The sequence below is a fragment of the Mus caroli genome, unplaced genomic scaffold, assembly GCF_978045245.1.
Source record: "Mus caroli unplaced genomic scaffold, Mus_caroli_1 scaffold_1, whole genome shotgun sequence".
Classification (NCBI taxonomy): domain Eukaryota; kingdom Metazoa; phylum Chordata; class Mammalia; order Rodentia; family Muridae; genus Mus; species Mus caroli.
In genome coordinates, this window is record NW_028227256.1 from 128,775,400 (window position 1) to 128,797,672 (window position 22,273).

The 22,273-nt window shown below is 46.0% G+C and overlaps 1 protein-coding gene across 2 annotated transcripts in view; it reads left to right on the forward strand.

Moving 5' to 3' along the window:
• The first annotated feature begins 2,184 nt into the window (after positions 1 to 2,184).
• Positions 2,185 to 22,273, forward strand: part of Lemd1 (LEM domain containing 1) — a 31,444-nt gene continuing 11,355 nt past the window's right edge. The window contains exons 1-4 of one of the 2 annotated variants that reach the window (XM_021170943.3): positions 2,185 to 2,239; positions 3,786 to 3,905; positions 4,492 to 4,614; positions 7,722 to 7,792. In XM_021170943.3, the coding sequence (XP_021026602.1) occupies positions 3,824 to 3,905; positions 4,492 to 4,614; positions 7,722 to 7,792 (276 nt within the window). In that variant the 5' untranslated portion in view covers positions 2,185 to 2,239; positions 3,786 to 3,823. Of the gene's footprint in view, positions 2,240 to 3,785; positions 3,906 to 4,491; positions 4,615 to 7,721; positions 7,793 to 22,273 lie in introns of those variants that run through there. The other variant, XM_021170949.3, reaches the window with a different exon arrangement.

Below are 22,273 nucleotides of genomic sequence, written 5' to 3' on the forward strand. Positions count from 1 at the left end.
GTGTGCCACAGCATGGGTGTGGAGGTTGGAGGACTGACAACTTTCTTTCTTTCTTTTTTTTTTTTTTTAAAGATTTATTTATTTATTATATGTAAGTACACTGTAGCTGTCTTCAGACACTCCAGAAGAGGGCGCCAGATCTCTTTATAGATGGTTGTGAGCCACCATGTGGTTGGTGGGATTTGAACTCTGGACCTTCAGAAGAGCAGTCGGGTGCTCTTACCCACTGAGCCATCTCACCAGCCCGACAACTTTCAAGTATTGGTTCTTTCTACCATGTGAGCCCTAAGGAATGGAACTCAAGTCTTCAAGTTTAGTGGCAAATGTCTTTACCCACTGAACTACTTGCTGAGTCATGTTGCCAGCCCCTGATTCTTCTTTTCTTTTCTTTCCATTTTGTTTCATTGTCTTTGTTTTTTAAAAATTATTTATTTATTTTATGTATATGAGTACACTGTAGCTGTCTTCAGACACACTGAAGAGGGCATCAGATCCTGCTACAGATAGTTGTGAGTCACCATGTGGTTGCTGGGATTTGAACTCAGGACCTCCGGAAGAGCAGCCAGTGCTTTTTTTTTTTTTTTTTTTTTTTTTTAAAGATTTATTTATGGGCTGGTGAGATGGCTCAGCAGGTAAGAGCACCTGACTGCTCTTCCGAAGGTCCTAAGTTCAAATCCCAGCAACCACATGCTGGCTCACAACCATCCATAACGAGATCTGACTCTATCTTCTGGAGTGTCTGAAGACAGCTAAAAAAAAATTTTTTAAAGTTATTTATTGGGCTGGAGAGGTGGCTCAGCAGTTAAGAGCACTAACTGCTCTTCTGAAGGTCCTGAGTTCAAATCCCAGCAACCACATGGTGGCTCACAGCCATCCATAATGAGACCTGATCCTGATCCCACTTCTGCAGTGTTGGAAGACAGCTACAGTGTACTTAAGATAATAATAATTAATAATAAATAATAATTAATTAAAATTATTTATTATTATATCTAAGTACACTGTAGCTGTCTTCAAATGCACCAGAAGAGGGCGTCAGATCTCATTATGGATGGTTGTGAGCCACCATGTGGTTGCTGGGATTTGAACTTAGGACCTTCGGAAGAGCAGTCAGTGCTCTTAACCACTGAGCCATCTCTCTAGCCTGTTTTTATTTTTATTTATTTTTATTTTTTGAGACAGGGTTTCTGTCTGTAACCTTAGTTGTCCTGGAACTTGCTCTGTAGACCAGGCTGGCCTCGAACTCACAGAGATCCACTTGCCGATGCCTCAGGGATTAAAGGAGTATACTGCCCCCACCCCACTCCACCCCCGCCTGATTTTTTTTTCTTTTTTCTTTTTTCTTTCTTCCTTTCTTCCTTCCTTTCTTTCTTTCTTTCTTTCTTTCTTTCTTTCTTTCTTTCTTTCTTTCTTTCTTTCTTTCTTTTTTTGTTTTTTTGAGTCAGGGTTTCTCTGTATAGCCCTGGCTGTCCTGGAACTCACTTTGTGGGCCAGGCTGGACTTGAACTTAGAAATTCTCCTGTCGGGGCTGGTGAGATGGCTCAGTGGGTAAGAGCACCCGACTGCTCTTCCGAAGGTCCAGAGTTCAAATCCCAGCAGCCACATGGTGGCTCACAACCATCCGCAATGAGATCTGGCGCCCTCTTCTGGAGTGTCTGAAGACAGCTACAGTGTACTTACATATAATAAATAAATCTTTAAAAAAAAAAAAAAAAAAAAGAAATTCTCCTGTCTCTGCCTCCCAAGTGCTGAGATTAAAGGTGTGCACCACCACTGCCTGGTGATTCTTATTTTCTTAATGGAAAAAAACTTTTGATGTGGATACAACTCTCTTCCGCTTTCCTGTTTCCCCGTGGGTCTTGGTTGGTGGCTTGGATGCTGCCATTTGCTTTCTGTCTCTTTTCTCCTCTCCATTTCTTGGCACTGCGTAGTCTCATGCAGCTCCTTGCTCCCTGTGCTCAGTGGTACCTTGTACCCTCATGTTTTCTCCTTGGTGTTCCACCTCCGGAGCTGGCCAGCGCCTCCTTCTGTTTGAGTTTAGCTTAAATCCATCATCTGGTTTTCTCATCAGTGTTGCTGGGGTGAAGGTGTGGTGCTGATGTCACACTGTCAGTATTATGATTATCATAATATCTAACAGTTGGAGAAGGGGCAGTTGTTCATGGTAACCCTCGGGTGAGTCTCACCTAGCTAAAGTAACCAGACTGATTGCATAGACTTCAGACAACCATGTGAAGGGGTGAGTGGGTTCATCATCCAGTTGGATTCCATTTGAATATCCGTCTTCCATATGTGTGTTCCCTCTAGGCAATTGTCTAATGTCACTTGAAATTGATGAGAGCTCTTTGGAAGGTTATTTTGGGGAAGCAAGGGAAACAACAGACAGCTGTTCTCTGGAACAAATGTCGGCCGGATCTGCCTAAGTGTGCCTCCAGTACAAAAAAAAAAAAAAATCTGAGCTGCTGAGCCTTTTACCTTTCCAGGGTTAGACTTCTGTATTCTGGAAAGGTCCATCCAGCTTCCCAGGCACACGGAGGAGGAGGAGGAGGAGGAGGGGAGGAGGAGGAGGATGTTAACATTAACCAGGACTACGTTTTTGAAAAGAAGCCTAGTTTGAAGCACAAAATTGCCCAAGCGCATGTTCCTGAGCACTCTGTCCTAGGTCACAACTCCTGTTTTCTTCCAGCTTGTTTATGACGAGCTTCCTAATAGGACATTGATCGAGCACCAATAAAAAGTCATTGGAACGGGGCCCGATCTTCCTGTGGTGCTGAGCACTTAGCTTGTTTTTACTGCAATATTGAAATTCCTTGAAACCTGTTAGAAATGGGATGCAATAAACCAGTTCTGTATGGCAGAGCCTTCAAAAAGGCTCTGCGAATGAGTGATCCACCCTCTCTCCCAACTTTATTAAATGGGTGACAGGGGTCGGTTTTGGAGGTAGGAATCAAGAGATAAAGGGGATAAAACTAATTGAGCTGAGGCTCTACAGATTTAGACAGACCAAGACTTCACAGACCTATGTGACTCAATCTGTGGTAAGAATTAAGTGTTGGCCCAGTTCACTGACCACACTGTTTTCTAGTGGCCTGATTGAAGGCCACCACAACCACATAGCTCAGTCAGTAAATGCCCTTGCCTGCCCATCCATACAGTGTCAGAAGAAAACTGATTCCACAAGTTGTCCGCAGACCTCTACACGTGCACTCTGATACCCACCCATCTACACGTATGCATATGCACACACGCACAAAATACTCATAATTGGAAAATTTTTAATCCTTTAAAAAAAAAAACTGCATCTCATTGTGCTCAGTGCACGAGTGAAACCTGCTTCAGCCTGTAATCCTGGACTGCTCTAAGCCCTGGGTAGCCGCAGGAAAAAAGAGGGCAGCAATAAATAACTCTTCTAGCTTACAGAAAACAAATCTCTCTCACCTCATTCACATTTAATTAACGGCTTATCTTCGGGGCGCTTGAGTCCTGAGCAGAGTTCCAGAGCAGTTGTGGAAATATCATTTTATCCAGGTAAGTTTTCTTACCTTCATTAAGCAGAAAAGTTTGAAATCACTGATCCTCAAGAACCTGGAATAGTGTGGAAGTCTGTCGAGTTGTTCACCAAGGCTACCAGTGCCATAGGAGCCTCTGGCAGACAGAAGGGGCCATGGGTCCCCTAGCCCTGCCAGCCCTGCCAGCCCAGCGGGGGGGATGCAGGTGTAAGTCTAGCGGTAGTATTTATTTGTGAAACGACGACCTTAATGAATTTAATATTTTCCTGTTTCAAGGACTCCACTGCCAGAGAAGAGGCCACGTTTTGATCACCATGGTGGATGTGAAGTGTCTGAGTGACTATGAGCTGCACAAACATCTTATGAAGCTTGGATTCACACCTGGCCCAATACTACGTAGGTCTGCAGTTAATACTGGGGATGGGGGCAGGGTGTGTGTGTGTGTGTGTGTGTGTATTCATTTGCTGCTTACGAGCTAATTCCAAAATTTAAAGCAGAGAAGTAGAAGGAACATATGCAGTAAAAGCCACTGAAAATAGAGAGGAAAACAGCCATATGGCAGGAAGAGGTAGCAGACAGTCTAGGCCCTTACAGAAGGAGATACAAGGCCAGGGAGGGGGAGGGCTTGTTGTTATTTTTTATTTCTTAGTGCTAAAAGTCCAATTTTTTTTTTATCATATTAGCCCTCTTGGGTTTTTATATGTGCCCTCTATTTCCATTATCTCTATCCCTCATAAACAACTTTGTCCCAGTTGCTCTCAGAGAGACTCAGTACCTGGTTATTGATACTCTGCAGATATTACCTGTTTATATAATGGGAAGAATGAGCTGAGCGGCTGGCTGTGGGGGGCCGTCTCGTTGTTAAGAGCCAGCCATACGTAGCCAATCATGTAAGGTCCTAGAAGAGAGGGCTGGGTTATAAAACAGCTCGAATCCTGTATATGCAACCCAGAACGGCTTAGTTCCCTGTTGTGTCCCTCAGCTTCCACCAGAAAGACCTATGAGAAGAAGCTAGTGCAGCTTCTGGCCTCGCCTCCCTGGAAACCGCCTGTCACGAAGAAACCCACAAGGCCGCACGGCTCTGAGGACAGCGATGACAGTGAAGGTACCGTTGTCGGCGGTGCTGCCAGATGGCAGCTTCACGTTTATTAATACCCTGTCCAGCATGACTTACACCCTGTAAATGATGTGCACGCCGACCTGTGAAACAGCCACTCGGCCCCTCTGTGCACAGAGCCCACCAAAGAAGCCCCTGGGCTGCAAGATCATCTGTACGGCGAAGTCTGTCTTCACACCAAAGACACGGCTGGGTGGGATACTGAGGGAAGGACCGGCCAGTGTGCACATCCTTTACCTAAACCAGAGTCAGATCATGTATTCGGAGTCCTTAAAATTAGCTCCTAGAGTCAAGGTTCCGGCTTTCCGTGAGGTCTCGAGCTCTGCTTTGCCTCAAACCGATACATTTCACTATGATTTTCTTTGGATTAGGTGATTTCATGCCCAGGCAAAACGGATGAACCAGCTTGTACTTCTCTGAGCTTCTCACACACACACTGCTGATAGCACCTTTGGAGACCAGTGGGTGGGTGGGGAGTGGTGGCCCCTGAAATTCTTTGACTTTGCTTACAGTGGCCATGGCCCCAGCAAGCACACTACATAAAGCAGCATAAACCATACACATGCAGTTGTCTCTGTCCCCAGAGCTCTTTGAGGATGGCCTTGGAGAACCCCATAATATATTCCACGAATATCTCCTGGGAGTCTCCTGGGAGCCCAGGGAAACAGCACCTAATGAGGGCCACCCGTGTCTTCTGGACAGAATGTGAACCAAGCCCTTTAACCCTCACAATACTTAGCAAGAGTGACTAGCCCAAAATCACATCACTGGGGCGTGGCTCTAGAAGATAAACATACATTGGGATGTGTCATGATGAGCCTAACACCCGTCTTCAACATCACTCTCTGTCCAGCATCACAGAGCAGGAGCTCAGTGTATGTTTGAGGGTAAAGAACAGAGCAGGCAGGGCTGGAGGTGTAGTTCAATGAAAGGCACTTGACTAGTGTGCACAAGGCCCTGAGGACCATCTGGACACACAGGCACATGCACACACCCACATGCACACACAAATAGTGACAAAAGTAAGACCTGAACTCAGGACTGACTGCCTCTTAAGCTTGTGTTTACTGTCTCATAGCCTGTACTCGATGAATGTTGTATTTTGGACCATGTGTGATCTATACAAAAAGACAGGCCGGGCAGTGGTGAGGCACACCTTTCATCCCAGCACTCGGGAGGCAGAGGCAGGTGGTTTTCTGAGTTCGAGGCCAGCCTGGTCTGCAAAGTGAGTGCCAGGACAGCCAGGGCTATATGGAGAAACCCTGTTTCGAAAAACCAAAAAGAAAAAAGAAAAACAAACAAACAAAAAAACTCCAACAACAACAACAAAACAAAACAAACAAACAAAAAGACAGTTTCCCATAAGTATTAACAGTTCAACTAAACAGCCCAAATGGTCTGGAAAAAAAATCTTGATATTGAATGGACACAGAGATTTCCCTAATTGTCACAGTGAGCTTATTTGGAAGAGACAGCCGGATCTAGGGATAGACTCCACTGTAACCTTGGGACAAGTGGCTGGGCTGTCTCAGACTTCTCCATTTCCTGCCTGGGGAAGAGGCTTAGGGGACTGGTCCATACATAGAAACTGTTCAGGGCTGCCAAGGAAGCCAAAGCTACAGAAGCTACACTGTAGCCAGCTCAAGCTGGTTCTGGCCATAGGTCCACTCCTCACTGCCCATTCGGTTCTCAGGACACAACCTCCACAAAGGCGTGTTTCTGCTGAGGCTAAAGAAGGTTGTTTTCCATTGCTGATCTTGACTGTTTTCACTGGGTCTCCTGGAGGCCAACTTCCGGGGCAGAGTGGAGGCTTAGCATTTTAGTGCATTGGAATGGAGGGTTGGACCATTTCTCTCCACTCCAGGGTGTGGAATGGAGGCTTTAACCTGGCATCATCCTACGAAGAGTCAGCCTGGACCCAGCCGGTTACAAAAACACCTGCTGGGGTGAGCGGTGGGACCAGAGGGGAGCAGGGACAGAAAGCCCCTCAATCTCACAAACAATCAGGAATTTGATTTTCTCACTTTCAGTCACTGTTCTGGGCACTGGAGGCTTTGGTTTAATTGTTTGACCCCGTTTGTTTTATTGAAGGGGAGGGTGGGAGATAGGTTTTTATACTGTGTAGCCCTAACAGGTCTGGAATTCACTACATAGAACAGGGTGGTCTTGAACTTGTAGTGCTCCTCCTGCCTTAACCTCACTGGTGATGAAATTACGGGTGTGTGCCTCCACACCTGCTCAGCAACCTCTTCTCAAACTTCTCAGATGGCAGATAGCCTGCTGTGCTGGGGTGTGTCTACAATCCCATCCCTGGGGCCTGAGACAGGAGGGCCTCAGCTGGGAGGTTGAGCCTGAACATGTAGTGAAACCCTGCTTCAAAACATCAAAAGCAAAATAAAGTGGCGCCATGAGCATCTAGTCTGAATACACACTAGCACAATGCTCCCCACATCCCAGCACTGAGTCCCCCCACATCCCAGCACAGAGGCCTCCCTACATGCTAGCACTGAGTTTCTTCCCATCCCCTACATCCCAGCGCAGAGTCCTCCCTAGATCCCAGCACTGAGTCCCCCCACATCTCAGCACTGAGTCCTCCCTATATCCCAGCACTGAGGCCTCCCTACATGCCAGCACTGAGTCCCCCCCCACATCCCAGCACTGAATCCTCCCCCACATCCCAGTGTCACTATGGGCTGCTTTCTGCTGCTGGCCGTCCTGCCACTCAGAAAGCCACTGGCTTCCCCTTCTTCAGGGTGCTGTTCTAGATAGGAGGCAGAAAGTCCTTCCTATTCTGGCATTTGGGGACACACAGAGCTCACAGCTGGCTTCCAGGGACAATGCTAAACTGAGAACAGCAGCTCTCAGAAAGCCTGCTAGCTTATGTCTCTCTGAGGCATGCAAACACGACAGCCAGCCACGTCCCCACAGGAGGCCTAAGCATGTCTCTCTGTGAGGAAGGGCTTTTCTCTGTAAAGGGCACTGTGAATTTTCTTACCCTAGTGGAAGTGCCTGTGGCTGAGAGAAAGCACTTGGTGTTTTTTTTTCTCCTGCTGCCTCATCTGCTCTCCTGGCCTGTTCTCCTTTTGTTTTCCCAGCTCCAGCCGTAAAAATCATTTTGAAAGGAAATATCAAATTCTCAAAAAACAAAGGCAAGGAAGGCAAGAAGGTATGAACAATTCAAATGCATGAATACTTCTACATGTATGTTAAAAATAAAAATGAGCACTCTCAGACATATAAAGAAATACTACATTCTGCTAGACCTAGACTATTCTAGTCTAGACTTGATCTTTTAATGAAAAAAAAAATCCACCTTTTGAAATGGCTTTTGTGTTCTAGCTAGGACCCAGAGTATCACTGTCCCTTTTGCCCCACAATGATTACCACGGGCCCACCAGCTTCACCCAACCCTGTGCCACCTCCTCAGCCTTCACATATCCAACTCGGTTCTTGGCCCACTTAGGAACATAGGAGAAACGTGTGCGTCTCTAAGCGTGTCCCTTTGCCAGCTAGACATTGAGACATGGCTTCCACTCTGACTGACCACAGTGGGACTGGAGGCCAGGCATGTGAGGGGTCTTCCTCGGAAGAGACCTGGTTGGGTTAGGGTCCCTATCCATTGCTTGTTTGTGCAAGTGCTCTGGGGAAATCAGTTAGTGTGTGCAGCAGCATCTAACAGGCTCTGCCTGTTGTCAAGCAAAGACAGGCCTGTGCTCTCTGGCACTGAGCACAGCGAGGCATTGGTAACTGAGGAATTCTCACACCAGACTCTCTCTCCCGCCTTCTTTTTCTGACCTCTGTCCATTACTATGTTTTGAGGCATCTCCCTGGTGCCTCTGATTTTTGGCTTCTCGGCTTCCCCACTTCAAGCAAGGGGTTGTTGCTTCTTGACTGCTGTCTTGCTCGCTAAATAAATGTCCTCATGCTCGAGACCTCCACCTTTAGCCATCTTTTCTTCGTTTTTTTTTTTTTTATTTTTTTTATGTGGCTTCTTCCTCTTGTTACCTCCTCCTGTGCTAACCCCTCCAAGACCCTCCTCAGGCATAGGCCTGTGTCAAGTTGATTTATTCCTTTATAGTCTCCAACCTTCCCTCTGCACTGCATCCACTCAACAAAAGGCCCCCTCATGGGCATGAGTACTTTGGAGATTGGAGGGATGCGTTTACACCTTGCTACATGGCTGTCCCCTGCTACTGAGTACAGGATAGACATTAGGAGCAAACACATCCCAATGCCCATCTGGCCACACAGATGACCGTCGCTGCCCAGGCTCAAAGCCCCAGACCTCTTGTGGAATACCCACTTCTCAGAGCAGTGTATACATAGAGGTTTAGATATTCTTAAGTTTAGAATCCTGACTTAAACCTATTCCAGGCAGAGTTAGGTGGTCTGTACCTTTAATCTCAGTGCTCAGGAGACTGAAGCAGGAGAATAGTGAGGTCTGTATTAGCCTGGGCTTCACAGCAAGACCCTATCTTACCAAACCAACCAAACACCAGAGGCTAAAAGCCTGGGTCCCATCCCCAGCCTCCACCCAACAGAAACCTCTCTTCTGCGCTCACGGGTATCCCAGTCCAACCCGGTTTGTTTGTTTGTTTGTTTGTTTGTTTGTTTGTTTTTAACAATGGCAAAATCTTTCAGATTGGTTTTTGCCCCTGACTTCCCAGTCCTACCTAGCGTAGACCTATCAGCAAAGGCTTAGCCACATCCACCCGCTCACTTGCTCCACCCTCCGGAGATGCTCCGTACTTCCCATGGCTTTCCTCCCTCCTCGTCCAGTGGATGCACCTCGTAGTTCCTACCAAGTCTCCTCAGCCTCCATGGCAGCTGCTTCTCCGGCCTGGAGCTCTCTTCATTCTTCTCATTTCCGGCTTTCTTTTCCTCCCACTGTTAAAATCCTGCGATTTTTGTAAGAAATGCTTCAAAGGCCACTCATATGAATCCCTTTGAAATGATACCTTACCTCTTTCAATAGCTGAACCCTCACAGAGTCCTACGTCTGACAGGAGCCTAAAATGTACTCCGCTAAGCCTATCACTCACGGTTTTATCAACAAATAGGTTAGTTGCAATTGGATTCTAGCATTTAAACTACCCGAAGAACTTAGGGAATCAAAAAGAAACCCCAGGTAAACACGCTGATAGCGGACTCCCATTCAAAGACAGCTCGAATTTGATGAAGTGATTCTGAGCAAGCACGGCATTTTCTAAAAGGATTAAAAAAAAAAAAGTCTACTAAATGGCTCACTAAAGGAACCCTTTCTATTCACGAAACCCCAGTTCCTCAGATCTCACAGAGATGGGTACAGTAGGAAAAGCAGCCTGCATCCTTAAAACACCTCATTTTGGAAGAAGCGGCCTGTAGTCCTTGCTTTTACATAAACCGGAGACAAAGCTGCATTGATATTTTCAACTGGTGATAGAATTAAATAGGAAGTGGGTGATGACATAGAATCCTTTAATGTGAACAATTTATATAAGCCGTTTGGATTCTTCAAAGGGCCCCACGACATCTGCTCCACTTTAAATCTGGAGGTGCAGGTATGTAAGCGTCAGGGTCGCCACGTAAAGATGGCAGCGAGTATGTTTACTTAGATATTTGTATTTGGACCACTATTCGGAATGGTGGTCGGCACCAGATAAACTTGTCAATGTCTAGGAAGGGGGAGGGGTTGTGTTTGTTCAAACCATTCTTTCACTTTAGAGGGGTCTGTGGTGAAGTACAGCTATCCTGAGACACGGGCTGTGACACTTTGCACACCTTCTTAGCATAGTGAGCGTGTAGTTTTGTCAACCCACTTACATAGCCTGCTGATTTCGCCATTAAGACCACTCAAAAAAGCCAGGTCAGGGCTGGGGCGCAGCTCAGTAGCTAGCACATGCCTAGTGAAGAGCACAAGCGAGCCTGGTCCCTGTGTAGAAGTCAGCAGTGCTGTTCCTCTGACAGGGACTGGAAACAGCTCATCTCTCTACTGCTGAGGGGAGAGCTAGGTTTGTAGTTATAACTCAGGCTCCCTGTCTCCTCTTTCAAAGGGATTTACAGTCGACCGAGAGGCAACAGCCTCCACTGGCAGCTTGTATAAAGTGGGATTTGAGTACGGTACCTTGTGATTTATCACCCAAACAAGGATGAAGAATAAAAGGGGGTTACTAGTCAGGGAGTACTTTGAGAGTGAGGCTGTAGGTAAAAGCCAGAGGACAGCCAGGGAGCTCCTGGGTGTGGGCATGAGGTGGGGGTGTCTTTCTGTCTGTCTCTCCCTGTCTCTCTCTGTCTCTGTCTCTCTCTGTGTGTGTGTGTGTGTGTGTGTGAGAGAGAGAGAGAGAGAGAGAGGGAGAAAGGGAGAGAGAGAGAGAGAGAGAGAGAGGGAGAGAGAGAGAGAGAGAGAGAGAGAGAGAGAGAGAGTCAGAGACAGAGACAGGGAGATGTAGCCCTGCTGACCCCTCTGAGGTTTCCTTGTTGCCTCCCAGAGATAAGCTGCTGTTTGTGGCCAGAGCCTTGATACCCCCTGTTGGGAGGAGGACCTGCTCATTTGCCACCCTTCCTAAGCATTTTACTCCCGGCTTCTCACATGTGTCCTGTGCCTAGGGATCTGCTTTTCCAGAAAGCCCACGAGCTTTCTCTCTAGGTTGTGAAATGTTGAACGTACAATCTGTGCTCTGAGTTCAATTCATCCTTAGGCATAGGCAGAGGGGCATCCTGGTCCCTTCTTCGGAAGGAGCCTTGGTCCTACACGGAGGAAAATGGTCTCTTTCTCTGATTTCCTATTCCTCACCAGATGCTTTGCCTCTTAGACATTACAACCTGGAGAGAGACAGTGCTTACGTCACAGTAGGTGGACAACAGTTCAGAATACGATCAGACAAACCTGCTGGCCAGGCTCAGACTATCAGCTAAGTGTCACTTCTGAGTACATGATCTTAAACCTGCTTGAGGACGAATGTGGGTGCAGAGAGAGGCATAGTCTCTACCCCGAAGAAACTTTTTTTGGTTTTAAGACAGTGTTTTTCTATATAGCCCTGGTTAGTCTGGAATTAGCCATGTGGATTAGGCTGGCCTTGAACTCACAGAGATGCACTTGCCTCTGCCTCCTGAATTCTGGGATTGCAAGGTGTAACCCACCATACCCAGCTATGAAAACAAAACAAAACAAAACAAAACAAACCTTTAAAATGTGCTCTAAACACAAAAAGGCGCTTCAAAAATATGGGGGCTAGAGACAGACGCCCTGGGCTCAATCTCAGCTCCGCCACTCGCTTTGATAAGTCCCCACCCTTGCTGTGTCTGAGCTTACCACCCGAAAGTGGGTTAATAACGATGGCCTCTGCCTTGTATTGAGTCTCGGAGCTTGGGTTCCAGCTTATAAATCAGATGGGGGATGTAGCTTGGAACAGAGTACTGACGACATCTAATAAAAGGTTCTTAGCTACAAGTAAAAGCGACTGTTTTCGTTAGCAGGATTGTTCTATAAAAAGTACACTATTTAATTATCTGCAATGCACAACAACATAGTGAGTGAAAAAAAATAAGGAAATGGAAATAAGATCTTCAGTACTGGGCTCTGAATGATGCAGAATATCAGACTTACCAGACTGCCCAGAGGTATATTTATATAAGTAAATATTCAGGCATAATTAAAGGCTGCTTTCTGCATGTAACCAAGCAGGCAGAACTTTTAAAGCCCCATGTGTATAATAAGCAAGGCATGGTGGCACATACCTGTAATCCTAGCACCTAAGACATTATGGCAGAAGCACTCCAAGTTCCAGGCTAGCCTGAGCTACATAAGGAGAACTCTGGCTCAGAAAAATAAAATAAAATAACAACCAGAAAAGCTTATGTGCCCCCTGGATTTGAGGAAACTTTATATCTACATCCTTTTCTGTTTGCTTAAACATTTTTTTAAAAGATGTATTTATTTAATGTATATGAAAACACTGTAGCTCTTTTCAGACACACCAGAAGAGGGCATCAGATCCCATTAAAGATGGTTATGAGCCAACCATGTGGTTGCTGGGAATTGAACTCAGGACCTCTGGAAGAGCAATCAGTGCTCTTAATCCCTGAGCCATCTCTCCAGCCCCCTTCCTTGAACATTTTAAAAACTAAGTTACTTTGCACGAATTTCACAGGTACATAGTGGCAAGAGTAGTATAGAGAATTCTTGCTCTTTTACCAGACGTGGTTGTTACTGCGTATCAGTTTTGCTGTTCCCTGGGTTGTGTCTCTGAGCCCTCTTGAGAGCAAACTGCACAAGAAGCCCCCAGCCCTCAGACTGTCCTGCTCCAGAGCTCCACCTAGAGCCAATTGCACCTCCAAAGCACAGACCCCACCAGGCTTCAACTACTGTTTCAAGTGTCCTTTTGCTTCCTGGTCAGCCACCAATCCAGAAACACCTGTCTTGTCTAGATCTCTGATCTCTTCAGTGTCCTACATCCTGGCAGAGCGGTGCCTCAGTTTCTTCCGATAACTCATGCCCTGGTCAGTTTTAGAGATCGGTGCTTCCATTCTGTTGGGTTAATATGCTCTTCTTCAATTACAAACTATTCTCGATATCAAATGTATGTATGTGTGCGTGTGTGTGTGCATGCACGTGTGCATGTGCATGTGAGAGAGACCTATATTCCAAATTTTCAGAAAGAAATGGACAATTCAATTCAATTTCGATAGCTGCCTGCAGTTGGCATCAGATCCCACAGGTTGAGAGCTTAGGCTCCTAAACCGCGTCATTGTAGGTGACAATCCCAGTCCTTGGCTCTGCTGTGCTTCTGATGGACCAGCTATCTCAGTTTCTATGACCCCCTCTCATAGACCTGATAATCTGTGAGAATGATTCACAGATCTCAGGAAGAGTTCCTGGGTAGTTTTATGTCAGCTTGACACGTGCTAAAGTCATCTGAGAAGAGGGAACCTCACTTGGGAACTGGAATCCAATAAGATTGGGCTGTGGGGCATTTTCTTAATTAGCGATTGACTTTCCTATCACTTCCTTCCTGAGAACATACATCTATCGTCATTTTATCACAGGGAATTTCCTGCTCTCCTTTCCATAGGGCATTCATGGGACAGCGTCATGGGCAGTAGACACCATTCATCATAACTCATGAGCCTAGGCATGATTTATTGGAGATGATTATTGATCGTGGGATTTCTTCCCTGGAAAAGCTTCTTGGCTCTCCTTATAGATGAGGAAATGTACAGGAAGGAGATGATGGGCCCACGAACACAGAGAAAGCCCGAAGAAAAACTGGAATAGAATTTCTATTTCCAATCTTCATCCAGTTCTATTAAATGACTGAAGGGGAGGAAAGGTGGCCTTAGTGATGAAATTGCTCCCCCTGCTGTCTGTTTTAGGCACTGCAGGAGGATTTGGGCCAGGGCAGCAAAGACCTCTTTCTTTGGTGGATTGGTGGATTTTTTTTCCAATTACACACCAAGGCTACGGAACACGGGTCAATATATCTAAATATGCAAATGAATGGATGGAATTTGCCTAACCGAAGAGTAAAAAAGTTGAGTTCCACTAAGCTGGGTGTGGTGGCACACGCCTTCAATCCAGCTCTTGGGAGGCAAAGATGACCTGGTCTATAAAGCTTGTTCGAAGACAGCCAGAGCTACCTACATAGTGAGACCTTGTCTCAAACAAGCCAAAAACGAAATTTAACATTGCTAGATTTAATTTAACTTCTAGTTTTTCGGGATAGGGTTTCTCTGTGTAGCCCTGGCTGTCCTGGAATTAGCTCTGTTGACCAGGCTGGTCTTGAACTTGAGTTCTTGATCTCAAGAGTTCTGGGATTAAAAATGTGTGTGCGCATGCTCTCTCTCTCTCTCTCTCACACACACACAGTCACACACAGAGCTAGATTTAGTTTTTATCCATGTGGTGGTGGTCTGTGGATGTGTTATTCACAACTGTAAATGGAATTTCTCTTGTTAATTTCCGATAAGATTGAGCATCTTTTCTCATATTAATTTTTCATTTGTATTTTGGCATTTATGAAACGCCTGTTCATGTCTTTTGCCCTTTGTAGTAGACTGTTTACCTTATTGGTTTATGGGTGTGACTTAGATACTGTGGCTATCAGTCCTTTCTTATCGATGGATGTAACAATACCTTTTAGTTGCCTTAGTTTGTCTTTTCACTCTTCTCTTGCATTTCAAAAATGTTTCATTTTTAAATTACTTTAATTTATAGACAGCTCCCTAAAAGAATGCCTATATGGACCTTATCCAGACTTATAGTTTTGTTTATTTGTGATGTAATGGGATGTCTGTGTGTGTGTGTGTGCATGAGAGAGAGAGAGAGAGAGAGAGAGAGAGAGAGAGAGAGAGAGAGAAGAGAAGAGAAGAGAAGAGAAGAGAAGAGAAGAGAAGAGAAGAGAAGAGAAGAGAAGAGAAGAGAAGAGAAGAGAAGAGAAGAGAAGAGAAGAGAAGCAGACCAGCCCGTTGATGTTGGGTGATGTTGGGTGTTTTTCTCAGTTGCTCTGGGTTTTGTTTTTTGAGGCAGGGTCCCTTTGAGCCTGGAGCTCACCATCTGACTACAGTAGCTGCCCAGGAGCCCATGAATCTGCCTGTCTCTCTGCCCCCTCCATGCTAAGCTTACAGACAGCCATCGCACCTGGCTTTTACATGGATGCTAGGGATCTGAATTCAGACATTGTGCGTGCATGGCTGACGCTTTGCCCAGTGTGGTGGTTTGAATGGGTCTCCCCATAGGTTCCTATGCCTATGATTGAATACATGTCCCCAGTTGATGAAACTGTTTGGAAAGGCTCCAGAGATGTGGCCTTGTTGGGGATAGTGTGCCACTGGTGACAGGCTTTGAGGTTTCAAAAGCTCCTGCCATTTCCAGTCTTTCTCTACCTTATCCTTGTGAATGAGATGTAGCTCTCAGCTAACTGCTCCAGCGCCTTGCCTGCCTGCCTGCCCACCCACCTGCCTGCCCGCCTGCCTCTCTGTCTGCCTGCCCGCCTGCCCACCTGCCCGCCTGCCTGCCTGCCTGCCTGCCTGCCTGCCTGCCTCTCTCTGCCTGTCTGCCTGCTTGCTGTCATGTTTCCTACCATGATGGTTATGAATTCTAACCTTTTAAACCATAAGACCCAAATAAATGCTTCTATAAGCTGCTCTGGTCACGGCATCTCATCACAGCAATAGAAAAGTAACCAAGACACTCACGGAGCATCTCCGCAGCCCCCAAACTGGAATATTTTATTGTGATGAAACTCAACACAAAGCCAGGCTTCACAGCACACAGTTCAGAGGCGATTAATGCCCTCAGAATGTGTAAAAACCAATGCCTTGATCTAAAATACCCCCCGCCCCATCCCCATGCAGTCCTATGGTTACAGTAGAAAAAACAAACTTCAGACTTAAAACACCCAAGGCTGGCATTCAGAGCAACCTGAACTCCCCAGTCTCCTCCCTGCCTCTGCTGCAGCCACACACCTGCCTTGTGTTCCTGTGGTGTTCTCTCTTCTGGATATTTCAAATACATTAAACCCTTCAGTGTGTGATGCTTTTTAACCTTATACAGGGTTTCTGAGCTTCATCCACACAGTTACATACATTTCTCTCAGTACCACCTTGCTTGGAATATTCTGTTACACGTATAAGCCACACTTTATTGTTGAACACCCCTTCAGGGACATTTGGGTGTCTTGATGTTTGGGGTATTGCGAATTGTGGTGCTATGAACGTTCTTGCTCAAGCGTTTGAGTGCATGACTGCAGTGCACTGGAACCTGGCAGAGGACTCGCTAGGCCACATGGTAGCTGTGTGTTTAACTCTCAGGGAAGTCACCAAGCTCCTTTCTCGAGCTGCTGCCGTAGGTCACGTTCCCACCAGTAACATGTAAGCTACCGATGACCCCACTTCTTTGCCAACACCTGTTGTTGTTTTCCTCTCTATTGTTCATATTATAATTAACTTATAATCGCCCATGAATATTAATTGTCCGATTCCCTGGGTTCTATTGTGGTATTTCCATACACGTGTACAGTGCATGTTGATAATATCTGTCTCCCTTCTTTCTACCTTCTCTCTTCTTTTCCTTCTAATGTCCTTATGGTTTCTGGTTGGTTTGTTTTGTTTTCAGAGACAGGGTCTCATACTGTAGTCCAGGCTGTCCTCAAACTCGTGAAATCTTCCTGCCTCAGCCTCTAGCTACCACACCTAATCCATCTTCATTTCTTGTGTTGTTATCTGTTTGTTTGTTTGCTTGCTTGCTTGCTTGCTTGTTTTTAAATACAGAGTCTCAAGTGGCTAAGACTGACCTGTTACTGGCTATATAGGTGAGGAAGTCCATCTCCATCCCTGAGTACTGGAATTACAGATATGTGCCTCCATGCCTAGTTTTGAATTGAGCCCAACTCTGTGTATGCAGGATAAGTACTCCAAATGATGAGGCCATTTGATTTGGATTTCCCTTATGATTAGTGGTATTGAATGTATCTTCATGGGCTTTTTGTCTGTTTCAGTATCTCCCAAATACTGAATATTTTCTTTCTTCCAAAGGAAGACAGTTTTTCTAAATCCTTTGCTTATTTTGAAAAGGGGATTTTATTTTTTATGTTGTTGGAATGTCAAACTCTTTATATATTGTGAGTCTTTTTCAGAATATGACTTGAGTGTTCTTTCTCATTCTAAAACCTGCCACCTCACGATCTCCATGATGCCCTTTGGTGCAGAAATCATGTGATGATCCATGCCTGGATTTATCCAGGTACCTCCCCTCTGTGACTCCCTCAGCTTCTTAAATCAAGATGTCTTTTTATCAAGTTTGGGTTATTTTCAGCCATTAGTTCTTCAAATACTCCTTTTGGGCTCACTCCATCCTTCTCTTTCAGGGATTCTGATGGGATGGATGGGTGTAAGATATTTGCTTAAGGCTACCTGGGACTCTGGGATCCAGCTAATGTCTCTTGGTCTGTTCTCTCTGTTGCTGGGCGATTTCTTTTACTCTGTCTTAGAATTCGTTGATTCATCTAGTGGGGCTTTTTTTCTTTTCTTTTAATTAATTTCTAGAATCCACACCTGGCTGCTTCCCATAGATTGTGTTTCTGTGTGGAGTCTTTCTGTTTGGCTCGGACATGTTCAGTGAAGCATGTTATTATGATGGCTGCTTCAAACCCCTGGTGAGATAATTGCGGTGTTGGTACTATCCTGCTGCTGATGGCTACTTAGTCAGTGTTTATGGGGTTTTGAAGCTCACGCCAGGAGCTCTCAGTTCTCCTGCTGAGCACCTACCTGCTTGACTCTCAGACCCATACAAACCTTCTGTCTTGGCAGAGCTCTCTGACTCCTTGAGGTGGCTGGTCTGCCAGGTATGGATAAAAGTTCAGATTCAACCCTCAGGAGAGCCATTGCGTGTGCATGTGTACATGTGTGAGGGTGCATGTGGGTATGTATAGAAGGTCCCACACACAGACATGCAATGCCAGGCTCTGTTCACTGTGACTAATAGTCTCATTGGCTGGGATGTGGCAATTACTATCAGAACGTTTCCTGTCTTACTAGCCTGTCTCTTTCTTCATGGCTTTTCTGAGGGCAATTTTGGGTGACCTGCATTGGTTGCTGTCTCTAACAAGACAATTTTCCCATCATGCATGCCCACCTGGATATCCGAGGTAAAGACACAGATTGCCAGCGCTCTGCTCCTGCTGTCTACCTCCTTACACCTTTTCTCCATAGGAACATTTGTATGCCTGCTTCACGAATAATACCTGGAGATGAGGCTTGTTCCTGCCCAAGACATCCATCCATTCCACCATGGAAAATTCCATCCTTTTCCATCTTTAGTATTGCACCTGACACATTTCAGTTTTCCATAGATACTCTTGTTAGTCTGATTGCCTTGGCAGGTTTATAACTTGGATACTCAGTATTAATTCTCAACCACACTGACGATAGATTTTTGACCATGGTAGCAGGTCACCACAGTGTAGCGCTTGTTTGGTGAACCCCCATCCTCATGATAGTTGTTCGCAGGTATGGTATGACATGGGACATTATTTCTTTGTCCCAGACAGCTTTTGCCGAGCCTGGTATGGATACCCCATTCGGAAACTCTGTATCTTTCATGGAAGATGACTGGATTTCTTCAGTGCTTGGGGGGGAGGGGGGTGTCACACTTCTGGAAGCTCACTCCACGGACATTCTCACATCACCATCACATCGATGGCAGAATGGCTTTTCCCTTCATGAGTCATTGGTCCAAGTCCCAGTTAGAAAGCTGGCTTTTGGTTTTCTAAGATGAGATCTGAACATGTAGACTAAACTGACTTTATTGATGTTATCCTGTTTCTACATCGAATTCTGGGATTGCAGGCATGCACCATAAGCCCTGCATGGAGCCCTGCTATGTAAGTGTTTGGTTTTGAGGACACAGGGTCTTACCAGCCCAGGATAGCTTTGAACTTGGTATACACACAAGGCTGGCCTTGAACTGCTGACCCTCCTGCTACATCTCCCAAGTACTAGAACTACAAGCTTGTGCTACCGCATCTGGTTGGTTGCTACATAGTTATTTTTACATTACTCTTTTTTTTTTTTTTGGTTTTTCGAGACAGGGTTTCTCTGTGTAGTCGTGGCTGTCCTGGAACTCACTCTGTAGACCAGGCTGGCCTCGAACTCAGAAATCCGCCTGCCTCTGCCTCCCGAGTGCTGGGATTAAAGGCGTGCGCCACCACGCCCGGCTTTTACATTACTCTTATTTATTGATTTATTTATATTTGGGTGGGTGGGGGTGCAGTGTGCGCACAGGTCGCACACGGAGGGGAGGTGCCAGATGCCCTCCTCTATTACTTTCTGTTGTGTTTCCTTGAGACAAGCTCTCCCCCTGAAGCTGGGGCTTGAGTTCTTTTGGCTGGCTGTATGGCAGTAAGCCCCAGCAATCCTCCTGTCTCACTTGCCTCAGTTACGCTCATGTGTGGGACCAAGCCAGGCTTCTTATTATGTGGATTCTGGGATCCAAACTCTTTCCCTGGCAGGCATCAGCCTTGCTATGTAGCCCGCCTTGGCTTTGAGCTCATCCTTTCGCTTCTACCCTCCCCATGCTGCCATTACAAGCGTGGATTTATCTTCTAAGTGGAGCTTGCTTTTAAGAAGGTTCAGGTAAACCCAGTGAAGTAAAGGTGTGGCGTGATTATGGGAACTTTCGCTCTAATCATGTTAGTAAATCAGGGATTTGGGGTGAACCCATTTTTTTTATTCATTTGTTTTGTTTTTGAGACAGGGTCTCACTATGTAGCTCTGGCTACCCCGCAACTCACCACGTAGACCAGGTTGGCTCAAATTCACAGAGACTGACCTTCCCCTACCTCCCCATCATGCTCTCCTCGATATCCAAGGTAAAGAAGTCCACAGATTTTAAAGAGCTCTAAATTAGAAGGGCATTTTGTTGTTGTTCTCCCTAAGAGCTGGTCAGAACTTCAGGTGTGCTACATCATCTATGAAAGTGTCCGATTCTACATATAAGTCATATACATGTACAGCATTAGTGAAGGGGTGGGGGGCAGGATCCATGTGATGTTTCAGTTGGAGAGACTGCTGTGTCCAAGTCCTAGAGCATTCTGGTTCTCCCAAGAGCAAGAAAAACAGGCACCAGAGAGGGCAAGAATTTGTCCAGCTCCTTTCTTCACATCTCTAACTGGAGGTGCCAGCCTGCACAATGTGGCTGGCTCTGTGTCCAAGGTATAACAAGCATTTGAAAATGCAGTCTTGTGCTTCTCTATAGACAGTCAGTGGTGGCTTTAGTCAAGTTAGACCATTTTTTTAAAAATCAAGTGTAATCTAGAGCTGATGGCCCACGTCTTTGATCCCGGCACTTGGGAGGCAGAGGTAGGCAGATGACTTTGAGGCCCGCCTGGTCTACATAGCAAGTGCCAGGAGAGCCAACATCATATAGAGAGACCCCGTATCAAGAAAAAAACAAAATCAAGTGCAATTCTTTAAAAAGAGATGATGGGGGTGGGGGTGGGGTTGTGTGTGGATTCTATGGAGTCCAGAGTGAACAATAGTTTGTGACACAGGTGCTGGTAATCAAACACCCTCTGGTAGAGAATCAATAAAAGCTTTTTTATTGATTCTTTGTGAATTTCTTATCATATACCCTAATCCCACCCATCTCCCCATCCCTCCCATATCTGTTCTCCCCACTTATAACTTCCCAACAAAACAAAACAACAACAAATTCTCACATGGAAGTTGCAGAGTGTATACACCTTTGCCCAAACAGGCTTACCTGCAAATGTTCACTGCAATGAGTCGTTGGTCTGGTTCGAGGCCTCTGGCTTCTGCTACACTATCAACACTGGAACCTCACCGAGACTCCTCTTGGATATCTGGTTGTTGCCCTGTGTCATGGAGATCCTGCAGCTTTGGTTCTGCAGGGCTGGCCCCTTAACACGCTAGAGCAGTTCATAGATGGCTTCGATGTTGGGGTGAGCCAACTCAAGACCCTGGATCTGGGGTTGGGTGGTAGCTGTGGTGATCAACCCGCCAGCTTTCCTGCTCCACACCACCAGGGCCAGTTCTCCCACTCTGCCCAGGTGAGGGGTGGGCCAGCTCTCCTGCCTGTTGCAGCTGGTGAGGGGTAGGGCTGACTCTCCTATGTTGGAGCCACTGGGGCCAGCTCTCCCGTACTCACACTACCAGTGCCAGCTCTCCCCCACTGCCCTGGCAAGTGGTGGGGCAAGCCTTTGGACATCAACATGGCCCAGACCAAGGATGTCTGAATGACCATGTTGGTGGTAACATGGGCCATGACATCAACACAAACCCCTGCTGCTGCAGGGCCATAGACCCAATATGGCCCTTGGTAGCTGCCCAGGCTGGGACATCACCATGCCTTCCGGTGGCAGCGCAGGCTACTCACAGCAGGCTACTCACAGCACGTTGTTCCTCACTGCCTTCACGTTTCCAGTTCTGCCTCTCTTCATGGTGCATGCTCCTCTTTCTCTCTTATCTCTTAACCACTCACTTGTTCACCGTAGTGACGCCCTCCCTGCCTGTGCCTTTTGACAGTGGCAACTGGTGGCCTCTCAATTTCTACTCTCAGCCACAAATGTAACTCTTAGTGCAAAACGACTTTAATGAGACCGCAGGCTGATTATTATTGTTCATTCTGGCCCTAGATGCTGGCCCAATGTTTTGTAGTTAATGAGAATATAACACAGTGTGACTCAGTATCTTATAAACAATCTACTTTCAGAGTCAATATGATATATTTAAGTGTGCAGAATTAGTACAAAATAGTCCACCTGGAAAAATCTTAAGAAAAAGGCTATTTCTCAGAAATTCCAGAAATGCCCAGGAACAGAACTAATGGCTGCATATAGTGCTTCCACAGGAAAATAATTGTTTGATAATTTATTAATTAATGGAAAGTTTTAAATGTTTTGACGTGTTTTCAATGACAGATTTTTCTAATAGGAAAAAAAAAAACTTTAAAGATTCGAAGCCATAATATCTGGGTTTAAGATGGAAGTGTCAGGGGCTGGTGAGATGGCTCAGTGGGTAAGAGCACCCGACTGCTCTTCCGAAGGTCCAGAGTTCAAATCCCAGCAACCACATGGTGGCTCACAACCATCCGTAACGAGATCTAGCGCCCTCTTCTGGAGTGTCTGAAGACAGCTACAGTGTACTTACATAT